This window comes from Colletotrichum orchidophilum (assembly GCF_001831195.1).
Source record: "Colletotrichum orchidophilum strain IMI 309357 chromosome Unknown Scaffold_87.1, whole genome shotgun sequence".
Lineage (NCBI taxonomy): Eukaryota > Fungi > Ascomycota > Sordariomycetes > Glomerellales > Glomerellaceae > Colletotrichum > Colletotrichum orchidophilum.
Window position 1 is genome coordinate 35909 of NW_019173043.1, and position 16539 is coordinate 52447.

The 16539-nt window shown below is 50.8% G+C and overlaps 6 protein-coding genes across 6 annotated transcripts; 2 read left to right on the plus strand and 4 right to left on the minus strand.

Annotated features, from left to right (window-relative positions):
- Positions 1-267: 267 nt before the first annotated feature.
- CORC01_09518 (uncharacterized protein) lies at positions 268-2655 on the minus strand (the record flags this gene model as incomplete). The annotated part of the gene is made up of 3 exons (XM_022621147.1): positions 268-632; positions 695-2376; positions 2537-2655. 3 exons carry the CDS (start codon positions 2653-2655, stop codon positions 268-270), a joined length of 2166 nt encoding a protein of 721 aa, XP_022472293.1.
- Positions 2656-3515: 860 nt separating this feature from the next.
- On the plus strand, positions 3516-5526 carry CORC01_09519 (FAD binding domain-containing protein; the record flags this gene model as incomplete). The annotated part of the gene is made up of 4 exons (XM_022621148.1): positions 3516-3530; positions 3594-3894; positions 3960-4266; positions 4323-5526. The coding sequence occupies 4 exons, from the start codon at positions 3516-3518 to the stop codon at positions 5524-5526; spliced, it is 1827 nt and encodes a 608-aa protein (XP_022472294.1).
- Positions 5527-6059: 533 nt separating this feature from the next.
- On the minus strand, positions 6060-6566 carry CORC01_09520 (uncharacterized protein; the record flags this gene model as incomplete). The annotated part of the gene is made up of 2 exons (XM_022621149.1): positions 6060-6404; positions 6462-6566. 2 exons carry the CDS (start codon positions 6564-6566, stop codon positions 6060-6062), a joined length of 450 nt encoding a protein of 149 aa, XP_022472295.1.
- A 3252-nt stretch (positions 6567-9818) lies between these two features.
- CORC01_09521 (uncharacterized protein) lies at positions 9819-10028 on the minus strand (the record flags this gene model as incomplete). The annotated part of the gene is made up of 1 exon (XM_022621150.1): positions 9819-10028. One exon carries the CDS (start codon positions 10026-10028, stop codon positions 9819-9821), a length of 210 nt encoding a protein of 69 aa, XP_022472296.1.
- A 342-nt stretch (positions 10029-10370) lies between these two features.
- Positions 10371-11480, plus strand: CORC01_09522 (uncharacterized protein; the record flags this gene model as incomplete). The annotated part of the gene is made up of 1 exon (XM_022621151.1): positions 10371-11480. One exon carries the CDS (start codon positions 10371-10373, stop codon positions 11478-11480), a length of 1110 nt encoding a protein of 369 aa, XP_022472297.1.
- A 534-nt stretch (positions 11481-12014) lies between these two features.
- On the minus strand, positions 12015-12964 carry CORC01_09523 (uncharacterized protein; the record flags this gene model as incomplete). The annotated part of the gene is made up of 4 exons (XM_022621152.1): positions 12015-12133; positions 12190-12553; positions 12611-12732; positions 12787-12964. The coding sequence occupies 4 exons, from the start codon at positions 12962-12964 to the stop codon at positions 12015-12017; spliced, it is 783 nt and encodes a 260-aa protein (XP_022472298.1).
- Between the last annotated feature and the right edge of the window lie 3575 nt (positions 12965-16539).

The following is a 16539-nucleotide window of genomic DNA, read 5'->3' on the forward strand; positions in this document are numbered from 1 at the left end:
ACCACTTTGTTTCGGATGCCCAGAAGACTGCAAGCAATATCGGTGCAATCCACGGAATAGAGCCTTGATAATCAGGTTCCAGGATTGCACGACGAGTCTTCCTAACTACTAAAGGTGTGCGTGGTAGCAGATCACACCTTCATGTAGCAACTAAGACAATGTGGCCGGCTCGATATGGACACTTTTTAAATTCAAGTTGCCCCAGAAGTTGATTTCCAACGTGGTTACATCACCTCAAAATCCTGTGCGCCCGCAGGTGACGAGAATCTACTCGAAGCAGCCGAACCCCCGGCTATCGCCGCAGAGATAGTCCATCTGTGTTGGAGAGCACCAGTTGTACACTCCTTCCAATGTGTCTGTTGGCAGCTGTACTGCGTCACTCGCAACCTCATCAAGTCCAAATTGAATGTTGAATAGTTCTCCAGGAGATTGGCAAGCCTCTTGCGGCTGAACAATCTCTTCGCGGGCAGAGCTCATGTTTGAATGGCGCATCTCTACCTGAGCTGGATTTCGGCCTCCTGGTGATTCATGTTGAATGGACAAGTGGGAGAAGTATATCTTGCAGTATTTCGTCATCGAGCATTGGGTTTTGCGAAACTGTTCGTCGTAGCTTGACTTGGAAGTCACTAGGCCTACGAAGATTTGCATCATTACGCTTAGTCGAAGGTGCCTGTCTGGAAAGCGATGGACTCACCTAGTAGCAAGGAACCTAACTTCCAGAAGGTCGCAAAGTGGGAAAGAATGAGAGCCGCCAGTTCCTGGTTACATGAGACACTGAGAGGCCGTGTTGAAGACAGGGAGGGGTACGTTCGGGCATAGAGAAGTGTCCCAGCAAAGAATGGATGACTGAGAGCGATGTATTCAGGGTGCCAGCGGTTGAGAATTCTTGAGAAGTCATCTCCAAAGGTCTCTATTCCTGCCACGGGGCCAACCGTGAGAACTGAGAGACATGCTCTAGTGCATGCCAGCATCAGGTGCATGCCGATGATCCAGTTATCCCTTGCAAAAGTCCCAGCAACGAAAGCGGGAGGGTTGGTTTCCAGACCATATCGCTGCGATACTGCAAGGGAAAAGTATGTAATCGAACTCGTGAGCTCGCTGTGGTCTCGCTGAGACTTGTGACGGCCTGACGCTGCCTCGTATGCCAAGGCCATGAGATGGTTGGCCAGGAGGAACCACGCTCGTTCGTCATTGTTTGGAGAGTCGAGCAGGACTTTCCAAGCCTGAGCTGGATCGGGAGGAATCGCTGGAGACTCGCACGGATGATTGGAGAACCAAGCTTGGTCGCTGGCCGGAAGACGTACGACGATCCGTTGGCTGTTGAGTCCTCGCGGGCGCATTGACAAGATGGAAGCAAATGTATCGAGTTCCCACACGAGCCAAAACGCCCTCCTCCGCTCTTCTGCCGCCGACCATTCCGCGGCGGTTTCGTTGACGTCTTCATCTTCGTCCATGCAGCACAGGTCTAGGTCGTAAGCTAGGCGGACGCATACCCCAGTCAGGATCCATGCTTGGTGACTTGGGCCGCTCGTATAGAGGTAAAAAGCCAGTAGAATGCAGCCCTGTAAATATTCCAAGTTCGTTTCAAAATCAGCAGACCGTAATTCGGCGTAGTATTTTATCGCTTGCTCCGCAAACCTTTCGCCGCGATTCGGCGACGCCATATCTTTAAAATATTCATGCTTGGAGTGTCGGGCGGCGAGGGCAAAGATACCGAAAAACAGCAAGGCCTCTTGTAACGAGACCTTTTGTAGCCTATCACTGTGGAAGCTGCCGTCGGCCAAGTATTGGGCAAAGAAGTTTGGCCGATGGAGGAGTGGCAGCCACGCTTGGATCTTGTCAAAATATAGATTGACAAGCTCTGTCACCACATCATCGGGTATTCCAGTCCAGGTTGATGCCGTGCTTGGCTGCTGGTTGCTGTCCACGGTCTCGGCCTCAACATATTCGTGAGTCCGAGAAGCGAGGCCAGGGCCTGTTGGCATGGCGGCAGTGCTATTTGGAATCCCGGAGATTTGCTGCCCCGAGGCATCTTCTCGACACGTTCCGGTTGATTCGGAAAAACTTGGGCTCGTGGCGCTCGATTGAACACTCCCTGTATCCCTTCCTGGTGATTCACATGTTGAGCTTTGGCTCTTCGGGGTCTCTTCGAGCCTGGATTCGAGCAGACCAACAAGATATTCTAGTTGAGAGCTTAGTATCAACCACGAGTCACGAAAGGGCGGTCGGTCGAACCAATCCTCTGCGGGTCTATCATATTCGCGTCCCTCGCCTTCGTAGGCCGCTTCCGAAATTCCGGGGCTTTCCTCCTTGTCGGAAATGTACAGCATCCTCCCGTTCTCCGACAAAGACCACAGATGGGCTGTCGCATGTCGCCTGCAGCTTCGTAGTCAGCGGATTCTACATGTATAAAGGATTCGGACAGGCCATCTTTGTTTCCATACATCGTGTCTTCTTGCTGCAATGGGAGACGGAAAAACAACATTAGCTACGGTGACGAGACGAGGGAGTAGCTTTGGGTCGAATGGCGACGTACCGCCGGCACTCAATACAGGCACGAAATCCCCTCTCTAGAGAGAGAGTTACGATCGGTTGGTCCTCGTTCGAACTGCGATTTTGCTGCGTCTTTTCAGCCTCAGTCGTGTCGACCTCCATCGCGGATACGTCTTTTCAGATCGGTCTCAGGGGTAAACAATCGGAAGTCACATGCGCTAGAAGTACGAGTAATCTTGTGAATCGTATTCACTCGTGACGATGGCCGCGCAGATGCAGAAGGCAACCTGAAACTGCGCCCCGCTAGCTACCCCAGATTTCAAGTGACCGGCACTGCCGGATTCACGGTGTAAGGCGATTAAAAGATGCGGGGTTCGGCGGGTTTAAAGCACAGGACGCTTCGGAGGTAACTTGATCGGCAACATAGTTCGTCTGGGGTAAGTAAAGTCCACTTTGGGGAAGCACGTGTGGATTTAGTCCTCCCTTGAATCCATTTCCCCGCGCGAGTTGATCAGGCTTGGCAACCAAGAAAGGCCCAATCTGTTTCCATCATTGGTTTCTAATCCATTGATTACAGATTGACGTTACCAAGTTCTCCATGATGGCGTATTAAAAATGTAAGGAGCTTCAGTCTAGCACCGTTAGTATCTGTGCATATAGTCTTTGCCAAACTTTAAACATGCTAAGTCGGCTGTTTTAGGTATTTGCCCAGGTGGGGCCGGCCAACCGCGGCATTCCGGAATGCCGTCCCAGGCTTGTTAGGCACGCGTAGAGACGGAACCGAAAGGAAGATGCCCGGTCGAAGAGCTTCGCCGTGGAAGCCGGTATTGTGAGTACTGGGAGCCTGATGGATGGCATTTCCAGCCTGTAGAGGTATTGGTGGGCAAAAAGCTTTGAATAAAACTAACATGAAGATACCAAAGCAGCTGGCGAACACATTGTTCTCGGCTTGCGAAATGTGACTTGAACAGAACCTTTACTCACCAAAATTTACATAATCAAAGTCTTCGAACAAAAAAGAGATGGCTTCAGATCTGGTACGTAAGACATTCCATTGCCCAATTCGATGCGCTGATGAGTACTAAGTATTTTATGCGCAGGTCATCGAGCATCATGTGCCAGTTCTGATCGTTGGCGCCGGTCCTGCTGGCCTGCTTCAAGCAGTCCAGCTGGCAAAGAATGGCGTGAAGAGCATGATGGTGGAGCGAAACCTAGATTCAACCAAATGGCCCAAGATGGATATAACCAATTGTCGAAGCATGGAGCTATTCAGGAAACTTGGGATTGCAGATGACTTCCGGGCTCAAGGTGTCCCGCAACACTACTCATTCGATGTGCTCTTCAGCACGGGTCTGTCAAAAGACGGGGAGCTTATCAACAAATGGGTACGACCTCGCAAGAGTCACAACGTTTTACAGTCCCAATCTTGCGTTCTCTGACGAGATTTTACAGTCTTTCTTCGCCAGACGAGTGGCGACAGCGCATTCGCGATTGTAACGATGGGTCGATGCCGAGGGAGCCCTATCAGCGCTGTAGCCAGGCAATCTTTGAAGCTTGGCTGAAGCGTCGCATAGAGACTGAGGATCTTATCGAGGACTACTATGGCCTCAAATTCGAAAGTTTCGCGGAAACTCCCGACGGTTTGGAATCGAATCTTGTCGATGTCGTCACTGGAGAACGGCATCTGGTCGTCAGCCAGTACTTGGTCGGTTGTGACGGCGCTGGAAGTAGCGTCCGTCGACAACTAGATATCAAGATGATTGGTGGTCCTGTGTAAGTTCTGATAATTCGCCGTCAAACAGGCCCCATTCTGATAATGCGTCTTCCAGGCCCTCCGCAATGTATCTTGTTCATTTCAAATCGCGAGATCTGACAGCGCTTCACAAGCAGGGTCAGTTCTGGCACATATTTTTCACCAGCGGCGGCGTCATAATATCCCAAGACGAAATCGACACTTGGACCATTCATCTCCCCATCTCTCTCGACACAGATTGGAAATCTTTGGATCCAAAAGAGTCTATCTATCAAGTGCTAGGCGGTTCTTTGGCCCCGTATCCTATCAAGGTAGATGACATCCTTGTTTGCAGCTCGTGGCGCCCAAATATCGCCGTCGCAGAGCGATTTGCCTCAGAAACTCTCCGAATCTTCTTAGCCGGTGACGCTGCCCATCAAAATATCCCCACTGGTGGATACGGCATGAATACGGCTGTCGGCGATTCCTTCGACATAGGTTGGAAGCTGTCAGCTGTTCTGAATGGTTGGGGAGGCCAAGAACTGCTTCACTCTTACGAAATCGAACGGAAACCGGTTGCCATTCGCAACATTGAGCGATCTGGGCAACACTTTCAGGTCCATCAGACGTATGTCAAGTGGGTTACCGATGGAGGACCAGATACCCTTTCCAACAGTGGAGAACGCAGAGCGTTGCTTGATCGCATAAGAGCTCACACTGAGGCTCACCAAGGCGAGAACAAGGATCATGGAATCGAGATGGGATACCGATACAACGGATCACCTGTCATTCTGCAGGAGGATATTGGAGAAGAAAGACAGGAGCCTTCCTGGGATGCTCGTACTTTTGTACCATCCTCTTGGCCCGGTGGGCGGGCTCCCCACGTCTATCTCAAAGATGGAACAACGAGTATCTTCGACCTTTTTGGACCTGGATTCACAATTGTTGACTTCACTGAAGCTGGGAATTGGAGTCTAGAATTTGGGGCCGCAGCAACTCTGCTCAAGGTTCCGCTCAAAAAGGTGCACTTACCGGAAGAGGCCCGTGCGAGGCAAATCTGGGGTAGAGACGCTATTCTTGTTCGCCCTGATGATCATATTGCCTGGAGGTCACCACTTTACGGGAAGAAAGTCGATATCAAAGCAGCCTTGGAGGTTGTGATAGGACAACGCTCACAGTCGCGGACGTCTGAAAACGCCTCTTCTGCTGCCTTGGAAGGCGTCAAACAGCGTGGGTTTACATCGACAATGGGGAATGTTGAAGATGACAGAGTTGGTCTGCTCGCCCCGTTCCAACGATAAAGCATCTCTAGACTTCTATAGTGCCATGACGACTCACTTTATTACTGCTTCTAAGTAATATTTATCATGGAAGTCCTGCGGGCTGTCTCAAATTATGTGGTAGGTCTTTCATAAACCCAGGGAGCCCATGACTCCAGAAATTGTCGTGACAATCCACAAGGAAACAGTACCGCAGTGCGGCATTTATTCGCTCTTTCCCCTTATTTCGTCCAGTATCCCGTCACTTCTGTTCAATCTCAAAACCATCCAACGCTATTTTTATTTGTACACAATGCGCTGTATGAAAGCCAAAGGAGGGTATTTTGCTATGCTCAGCCAGAATTAATGCCAGCAATTCCTTGTGAAGTGAAGGGACAGAGTGATCTAAATATCGCATGAACATCGACCATTCATGAAGTCATCTACTGTCTGTAAACCGGCAGTGCCCTTGTTGCGCAAAGCGTCTTTGGCTTTGCTAAGAACTCACTTGCATCCCGACGACCTGAAAGACACAGTAACTTCAGCACTATCCTCTAATTGACTGATTTTACTAGTCAGATCATTAACTTGCTTCGTCGTGGTAGCCAACTTCTGCACAGTATCCGCAATGGTTTGCTAATGGAGATTGAGACGGTGGCAAGAGTTGGCCAGATTGGTGCCCATCGAAGTGCTCTTCTATAGATTCTTGTAGTGCGCTTCCATTCCTCGGAAAGCGTGGCTCTCACATGTGCAGAAAGCAGAAAGTCTAGCTTGCGGTGAATCTCGGCCAAGGAGGCGTTGATGCCTTCAATCCACTTCCAAAACCCCTGTACTTCAGGATCGATCGTCGGAGAGATAGGCGGCTTGGAGATGTTGGCTGCCTGTCGAACGTCGGACCATTTGATGATGTTCGTTTGTACCTGAAGAAATTTACTGTTAGAGTGCCGCCGCTCAGAATTCTATTGCTTGATTAATAACAGAGGAGGAATGAAACAAACTCCTGGAAACTGACCCGGCATCTTGGGCCACTCTCCGACTGTGGTCTCCCGCTGCCGCTTGTCGTTGGGGACTTGTCGATCCATCTCTATGAATATTATCGCAAATTATCTCGGGCCTGCCGATCAATGATGCGTGTCATGTGTGATATTGCCAGGTGTACAAGATTCATGCAAAGTCAGATACGATAGCGCCTTGCGTTGTCAAATGTCGGGTAGTATGAGCTTTCCGCTTCTCTTGTTGGAGAAAGTCGGAAGATTCTCGACGTTGTCTATGTGAATGTTTTAGAAGAGAATCAACTACAGAAGGTGGAAGATCTTCTCTGGCAAGAGACTTGGGTGGTTCTCTGGATCACATATATGTTTCTGGTCCGACCTCACCTTACCTCTCGCCAGCCGTGAGATTTTACGGTGGGGAAAGTAGCACGTGAGTAATATTTAATTCCACTACCTTCCATGGTAAGTCTGAATGCTTCTCTTCTGTTCCTCTCACCTTCATTTCTGGTCTTTGCCTTGTGATCAATGATCCCACCAAACTTGCGCGAAGGTGAAGTTGTAGGTGAAGCGAGCCCTCACGAAGTCCCACAGTTTCCCCTTTCGGACATAGACGGCGAAACTAGGTAACTTGAGATGAACGGACGGCAACACGGCAACACGGCAGCACGGCAAAACGGCAGCGTCCTTTGCTGCTTGCGGAGACAGGAGCCTTAAACGCAGACACAATTTTCAGCTTAGCCGCTGAATCTTCATTTTACTTTGGCCATCTCCACGAAGTTTGATTCGAGACTTCCAGCTTTAACACGATGAGGTCTGGTGTCTGTATCACAACCCGCCTTCCGAGTTTGACCTCATGTTGCAAAAGGTAGAAGGGCCCACGAAGCCATTCAGCAGTGAACTTATACACTTTCGCCAGCTTCAGCGCCTGTAAAAGCTATTCTGCAACTGTGGGTGGCATAGAATATCAAAATGAGGGTGTCACCACTGACGACCATCGAAACCATTAAGGGGAAATTTTGTGGACATGGCATCAGACCAGAAACGCAAAGACGCCAGACGCGACATATATCTAACGTGGCCAAGTCTTCTTGTTCGAACCGGAGGTACTTGTTGTTGTATCCATCAAAATGTAAGCGAGCAAGGCATACCCGAGTCAAGCTAAACTCTCCCAACCTGGCTGGGCCCGACTTACGCTTGTCAAAGTCGTCTGAATTGAGATGTCTGCTTATGCACATACAAACTTGACTTTACCAGCAAAAGCTTACGAGCCCAACGGTCAATGCCGTAGACATGTTCCCACTTTCCTCGATTCATCACAAGCTTGAACTCTCAAGAAGCCCAGCTCGTGAGCTGATTGGGAGTATGCATCCCGCCTCACCAGCTTTATTTTTTCGGAAGGCTATTTCCGAGAATCCAAATCGTGATGGTTATAGCCTTAACCCCTAATCTTAAAAACCCAAAAGATGAGGTCGAATCTTCTGCCGAATCTTCTTTTGAGCTTGATTCTAATCCTACAGATGCACCCCTCAACGATAATTGCTTATTCGATTTCGACTGCCGCAAAGGATGAGTTGCATTTCGTTTACCCGCTTGCCTAGCGTATTGATCGCAAAATGTCAAATGACTCGGCAGTCGCCATCCCATAAGCTTTCCACAAGGTCTACGAACATCCCTGTGTAGATAAATTTGTTACTGAGCTTTCCTAGTAGGGCTGCGAAGACAGTAACCGAAGGGGTGGATACAACACCCGTCTTGAAGTGCCTTCGGTCTCAACAAAGGTTTGTTCATCCTGGTCCCCCAGGACCACCACCCGCACCATCTGTTGATCTTCTGTGCCTCTTCATATCGATGCCAAGGCTGTCTATCCGCCTTGGCTATACTCTTGACATGTGGTATGAGATGCTGATATCTCACAACCGCAGAGGAGCCTCACCGCACAAAGAATTTGCGAACGGGGGCTTGTCCGAGCGCTTGGCTCTTGGCTCTCCATAAATAGTCCTCCAAGCGCGAGTTCGCAGCGGATTTGCAAACAAGTCTACACAGCCCCCAAGATAGCTGCGACAACAGGCCCAATGACTAATCTGTCTTGTGTGACAGACCCGAGTCCTCAAGCATTACTCAACTTGCGGGTACGGGCACAACTGGCATCACTTTGCGTTTTGGTGGTCGCCGGGAGCCGAGATCACAAAGTTGCCCCTGACGCTTGGACCGACTTAGCCTTTAGGCGCCGGCTAACCTTTTTTCTTGCCTTGAATTGAGCTGGCTGCCACCCTTGAGGCTCACGGATCCAGCCGAGAGCGATTGCGAAGGCAGGAGGGACAACATCAGACACAGCTGTCTTCCCCTTCCTCCCTCCCACCCGGCACCTTACTCTCAACTGAAAATTGGCCCAACGGCAGCGCTTGCCCTGAGTCGGGGAGGGAAAATGTGGTTCACAGCACAAACCCAAAGTTGTGCCGTGCACAGCCCGCGCGCTGGCGCCGGTTGGTGTTGGCCGACCTAGACTAGGGCGCAGCAAGGATCCGTGTGGAGGGGGAAGCTAGTAAATATTGTTCAGACATCAAAGCAAAATCCAACATAATGTAGCCACAGAGCTTGGACTTGCCGGGGAGTGACATGTTCACAGTCGGAAACAAACTAGGTTGCCCTTGGTGAGAGCGACGGTGCCTTTTCAGGTGGGAGGGGATAGTGGTGAGTTATGGCAAAGGGGGCTGTTTTTCTGCTCTGCGAAAGCGAGAAAGGCATAACCATAAATCCAACAGCATCTTCGGATAAGGAGGGCGGAATCTTTGGATGACGCGCAGCTTCAGGGCTGCCCAACGTTCAGCTCTCACCCATGGATTGTCTCGAGAATCAAGTTTGCGCCGCTTTGTAACTCCCATGAGGCTCTCATGAGGGAAGTCAACCAACCAACAAATAAGCCAGTGGATACCGATAGGTATAATGGACCGGATAATATGTGAAAACAACGTCGTTTTACATGCTTCTTGATGACTCTTCATACCTACCGGTGGACCTCGGAAGCGAGGCGACGGCCGAAAGCTTAAACGGCGTAGTGCCGGCAGCGGGTCGGCGGGTGTGCCAGCGGTCGACTGGGTCAGTCAACAACTAAGCCGCAACCAGAACGACTTGCGTCGTTCAACCGCTAAGCTGGGAAAGGCCAGTGTGGTCGCAGTTGTCGGGGACATTTTGGTCCCAAAGGTAAGAAGAGAAGAGGAAGGGAGGGAACCAAGGTTTGTTTCACCCCCGGACAGAGTTCGCCGCTCGCGGCCAATCCCCGCCGACGGCCATCCCCCATCAACGACTCTCCTAAACTTCTGGACGACAGCTTTTCAACCGGACTCAACGCAATGCGCGTCTCAGGAGGGCCGCTGTAGATTCGGCGTGCTCTGGAGTGCAAGGCAAGTCCAGCCTGTCGTGGACGAACGCGGGGACGTACGTCGTCTGAAATATTTGCGCCCCGTGCATGCCGAGGGCGACATCGAGATCAGTGTCTTCCAGTCCTTTTGTCTGCGGTTGCTGGCAAGTTTGGAACTCGGCATCCCCTTGCATTCGAGGCGTACGAAGGGCAGGAGCTTTGGGTGTCTCTCCATATGTCGTCTCTTCCCCCCCCAATACGCACGCACTGAAACGACGTGGGATAACCATCAATGCTCAGACTGCCAGAGGGGTTGGGCCCTGCAAGGCACGGCCGAAGCTAGAAGATGGTGAGGGATCATGACAGTCCGGGAGAAGCAGTGCGGGAGAAGGAAGAACGAGGCGTAAATAAGAGTCATCGTGCTCCCGCTCCTCTACCCTGAATAGTCTTCCGAGCGTGACTCTTTTACTCAAGGGCGTGCCACGCAATCATGGGATAAGGGAACTTGATCACGATCACTTTACCAAACTATCAACATGAACACCTTCAACCCTCGTCGGGTCTCGTACCTCAGGCCGCCTACCACGGTCATTGAGGTGCGCGAGTCCTGGGCATCGCCGTACCCTACGCCCAACTCCGTCGGATATCCCCCATCGGAAAGATCGGCCGACGAGAAATTCGCTTCTGCTGTCTGGAAACGCACCTTCAACCACGTCGATTATGCCGCATACAAGGCAGCTTGCGATGCCGAGAGGGAGGCCATGCCTGAACAGGACCCGGATGTCTCTTTCCCTGCCTCCAATTCAGCGCGGATGGGTTTGTCAAGATTGGGCGGTATGCTCACTATTTACCCCTACCGCGATATGGGATGGCTCGTCACCATGGTCTTCACTGGAGCCGGAATTTGCCTCTCTCTGAACGGCATCTTCAGTCTTATCCACCTCCTGGATCCTAAGCTGGACTTCCCCGGACGCGAGGCTGGCGCCCAGGTCACTGTCACTCTCGGAAGCGCTCTTCTAGCTCTGAGTGCCCTCATGGGCTTGCTGGCCGCATTCAACGTCGACCGCGGCATGCTCGATCCCAAGAAGGACGCTCCCGACGCATACAAGCCAGCGCTCCTCGGCAGCGAAGATTGGGTCTGGTGGCCCAGCTGGTACGAGTTCAAAACCATCTACTGGCCAAGCTCGGCCTTCCGCGCCGGCATCCTCCAGTTCCTCGCCGGCTCCTTCTTCACCATCGCGGCAATAGCCATCCTGCCAGGCGTCCTCGACCTCACACACCCGGACGCCTCCGCCATTTTCGTCTCTTTACCTCAACTCTCCGGCGGCAGCCTCTTTGTCCTCGCCGGCCTTCTCATGATTTTCTTGTCCCAGGACAAGTGGTACATCCCAAAGGTTCTCGACGCCAGTTGGCAAAACGGATTTTGGAATTTGGTTGGCGCAAGTGGGTTTTTGGCCATCGGCGTTGTGACCTTGCTCGCAAAGACTGCGACTGTGGCGATTGCTTCACTTTTTCTTATGAGCGGACTCGGATTCTTGATTGCCAGCCTGATCCAGTGGTACATCATTATGGAGTACTACCCGGTCGATCCTTACGTCAAGGACCCCATGCAGGCGGCAGAGATTCCTTCCCAATCGATCTATTAACGACACTTTTATGAACTGGGATACGGGTTAACGGGGTTAACAAGGCTTGGGCTTATACCAGAAGTAAACAGAATTTAGAGATAACGACTCAGATTTTAATTTATGATTTTACGACTCAACCTTACTTCTTCCTCACTCCGCCCCGTGTCAAGAACACAAATTCTTGATCTCTGGTGTGACTGCCCGACACGTTCCGTAGATATTCTTCGGATGAGTCTCGATGTACCCATACTCGTCTTTCAGCAGGGAGTGGAAAGATGATACCTTGACGAAATGGACACCACAAAAATGTATCATTTGCACAATTTATGAGATGGTGCTTGAAAGTCCGATCTTGGGATCAGCGTACGACTAATCTTTCTACCCAGAGCATGGTCATGGTCTCATCCGACCTCTTAACCAGGCTTTCATTTCATCGCGCCCTGACCATTCACGCACCTACATGAGCTCCTGCTACCCACAATTCAACTTGCCCTATGCTTTGGGGAAACAGCCTTCCCACTAGAGCATCAGAAATAGACCGAAAAAGCTTCTCTACTTTTTGGATCTGCGGTCCGCAATAGTGTAGAAAAGGCTGCCGTCGTAGATGCCACGAATGTCCTCCTTCGTCATCCGTCCATCCGCGGGCCAAAGCATGAGATACGTAGCGAACCCTGCTCAACGGTTAGCACTGGGAAGGCCTATACAACGTGCCAGCGTAAGTACTCACACTCGAAGAATGCACCGCCCCAACCAATCGGATCAGCCACAAGCCTCTGACCCTTCAACATCGCGAGTACGTCCCAGATGGTCATGTAGTCTCTTGCCTCGGCGTACTTGGAAAACATGTCCTCAAACTTTTGCGGGTTGAATCGACCCTCGGTGTCATACGTGTTCGTATCACTGCCGTGCTTATCCTTGTGAATTCTGTCAAGGAAGATGCGGAAGAGGGGGTCCGGCAGGTATCCGCTCACTGTCGGATAAGAAAAGTTGCTGTGGATGATGAAGACGGAAACTAGTGAGAGAATAACCCCGAATCCAAGGGCGTAGAATCCCCAGAATGTGTCAGTGGGATAGATTACACCATCTTTGTCCTGCAGTGCCCCCTCATCAACTTTTGAATCCACTCAAGGAGAGGGCAGCAAACGTACGGTATCGAAAAACTCGCAGTGTTGTTGCAAGACGGTTTGATGACGGTGCCTTTGTGACCAGCCATGTTCCGTCGTGCCGTTGGGCTTTTCATGAGTTGCCGCGATATTCGCCCGAGGAGTGCCTGCCATTGATTAGTTCCTGGCTCTCACGGAATCCGATGGTATCGTCATCCTACCAGTGTGGGCGAGCTTTTGGTCCTTCTCTGGCTGCAAGAAGGGTTTTCGCTGTTGCGTGACCGGCACTTCTGGAATCGACCAGACGACCGGTTCTGCTAGCTTATCAGCCGTCTTCCTGGACGGCTTTTGCGCCGGCTTCTGCATCTTTGTGTAATTATGATCTTCGAGGGTGGCCATGGTTACAACGCTTTGGTGTGTGTTTGCTGGGAGAGAAGCATGAGCCAGTCATAACAATCAGATTGGAAAATACCTGGTTCGCGGTGGCATATATCATGCTATTGTGAGCTACGCGAGCTAAGACATTTCCGAACATGCGCTGTTCATTGTGACGTCACTGAGCCCGTTCAAAGACCTCAGACCATCGCGGTTTTCAGGCCATAATCCGTCTCGATTCCGCCATTTCAATTTTGCATGTGATTATTGGGATTGTTGCATTCCTGTCCTTGCTTACTGCTGTAGACGGATACGAGCGGTGCTAGCCCCAAGCAGCTACATTGGTATTTCTGATGGGTTGCTTCGAGCCGCATCCTGCATAGATGAACACCTTGGCACCAACCGCGACCACTATAGTCTCGGTAGAGAATCGAGACAAGTCAATACTTATTGCCATGGTGATGAAAAGATACCCATCGGTCGCAGTGTTGAAGTCTTCGTGCTTTTAATTCGTGATGTGCCTGAACCTGCGCTATCCAACTCAGCCAACGGCACATTTTCACGATCTTGAACAATCCACATGAATCACATTATGACTTGATTTACCCGAGTTGACAGCAGCCGAAGAGATTGAAGATTTAAGGCATGCAAGGCATGTTGGAATTCACTTGAGGGGCAAGTGAAGCAATGATAGGCTATAGCCACGATAGCGATGACTGAGCGAGGGATGTACGGAGACATGTTAACACTGAGGAGAAGCATGGAAGGCAGCCACTTAACATTACCCTTTGAGCAGCTAGTTATGCATTGGTATGTGGATGGAGGAAACAATGTGTTATGAGGAGAGTGATGTGTGGACATATGCATCACGGTCCGGAAGAGCCCCGGTAGACGATCTAGGACTCTGGTAACTCCATAGACATTAAAGGGCTATATTGCAATGGCGAGTGTGACAAAATTTCAAACCAGCTTACATGCAGTCCTTCTTGTCAGATGACAAAGCTGGAAGTAGTGGTACAGACGAAGCGTTCCTACAAATCCCAAAGCCGCCAAATTTCAGTCACTCTGCCAAGAGGATCTGTCATTAGCTTTCGGAACTGAGTAGTAAAAGGTTGCTAGATTCTTACTTATTACTGTGGGACTTCTTCAGGAATGCATTAATTTGCGGACGAATGAGCTGGCCAACTGTTTCCCGCGGGCTGGTGAATTCCATCGATCATTCGTCAGTGACGTTTGGTTTCTTTAATGAAAACCACATCAAATGATCACGCGGAAAGAGGGAATTAATGTTCACGGCAGCCATCGAAGTCTGGGCCAACAGTTACTAAGCTACGCGAGTGTGTAGAAAAGCGCAGAAAAAGCGCGGCTTTTATAGCAATCCGCTTCAACCTTGGCAAGGTTGATTGAAAATTGATGGTCTTTGCACTAGGGACTGAGAAGCAGACAGGGCTGTTGTATGGAGCGATGGTGAAAGTGTCATGTCACATTTGGTTCGGGACCTCTATCACTTCACAACTCAATTTTGCCATGCAATTGTGCAACCACGTTCCAACGACTTGGCGATGTGGACAACATCCGCGTTGATGCTGTGGCGCGGTCACGAACCAGCATATTAGGCTCTTCGGTGACCGAAAAGTCGCACGAGGGCAAATCGCGATTTGCGATTCAATGTCTAACTTTGAGCAGCCTCGCCTCTTGCCTCTCCGCGCAGGCCACAAACATGTTCGTGCCAATGCCAGAGCAGACCCCATGATGATCTTTGCGAGACGAACGGGTCGCGAGGAGGGTTGGCCGCCCTTTATTTACGAAACCCGCCAGCATGAACCATCATGCTCAGGCGCCACGATGGACAAAAACGGACATTACCCAGGCCGTGTTCATGGAACGATCAGACCATCATCGCCCGCATCCCTTTTTTCCCCCCAAAAGCTGGCCGCCCGTGTGGTCCCCGAAACTACCAGCATTTTGTGCCAGGCCTACTTTGGGATCCTGATCGCAGACCTCCGCCAGTTCGTGAACGCTTGGACAGTGCTCGGGCTCGCACCACTTGGCGGCAACGGCTCACCCGTCAATGACAAGAACCTCTGTTTGTCTTTTTGAAACAGAAATCGCGCAGACAGACCTCCCCGAGCTGAAAGAGGAACGGCGTCCTGCCGACCGTCTGTCTATCTGTCTGCCTCTCTGTCTGCGCCCTGCCGACCAACTGAAGAAACACGTTCGTCTCTTGGCGGCATGGCACAAACCTCACAGCTGCATGGACCAATTGATTGTGACAGAGTCATCACTCAGCCAGTGCGGCCCAATGACACTGAGGCGCTCGGCATGCACGACCGTTGAAGCCTTGATTCCACATTTGAGTTGATCGGCTTTCATCGGGCGCAATGTCTGGCCGTGTTGAGCACGAGGCGGCCTAGGTATTTGTCGAGGCTTCACTGGTTGTCAGTTCATCTCAACTCCAATCACTTGGGAGCTTGCGAGGGTGTTTGGAGCTAACTTTCTCACGTCAGGAGTCACATTCCGGAGGAACCGGCATACGATTTCACAATAAGAATACGGCAGTGGCTCGGAGCATGCATGTCCGGGTGAACCCGTTCCAGGCTGTTGAAATTTGAGAGGACAGGCTGTGGTAATGATGTTGATAAGACGCCGAATACGTGGGCACCTTATTTGATGTACGTTCCATCGTGATCTAGAAGATCCAACGGCTCTCGATTCACAACGTGGAAAGAGGCATCAAAAACGGCCAGGGATCAGATGACAATCTTGCATCTCGCATGGACGGAGCGCATTCGGAGAATTTCGGCGATTAAATTGTTGAGTACGAAGTACGCGTCAGACGATTCCCAAGACCCAGATCACATCCTGCGGCGATTTCGTGGACAACTCACGCGCCGAAGATGATTAAGTGACCCGCTGACTGCACTGAAGGTCAAGACACGGCGATACATTTCGGATGAGGCCATAAAGGAAGCCGGTTACTAACAAGGTAAATAAGAGACAAACTCATTCCCCGGAACCGACCATACTGATTGACGTCTTCTTATTAAAAAGAAATCTTCAAAAGCAGGCATCGCAGGGTGAAGGAGCAAAAGCATATGATCAGTGGGAGGCTTGAACTCCCGGCCTTGGCATTACTCAAAATTTCAGATGAAATATTAGTACCACGCTCTAACCAACTGAGCTAACCGACCATTTGGTTGTTGGTGATGTGGTTGTGGAATTTTCGTGTTATGGAGCTGGGGGGTGGAGTCGTGGGTGAGTCAGTCAGAAGAGTTTTTTCTCGTCGACTGGATGCTCGGTTTTTTGTGCAGAGTCCAATGACAGTCCGGGAACAACTCGGTTGTAATAGCGTGCGCATCAATGCGAGCTACAGGTGGATTGGTGGAAAGAATAAGCTCGGCGAACTCAAGATACGTCACGGTTGTCTCTTTTGATGTCTACCTTGGATCTTGTTATCCCGCAGCAGATTGATTGATTGATCACTCTCCATGCCCAGTATCCGTAGCATCTAGGAAATAATTCTCGCAATCCTACGTCGATGAACACCCCTTTGTCGGCGCTTTGCTTTTCGGCTTTGCTGGCGTCAGCCATGGCCTCAG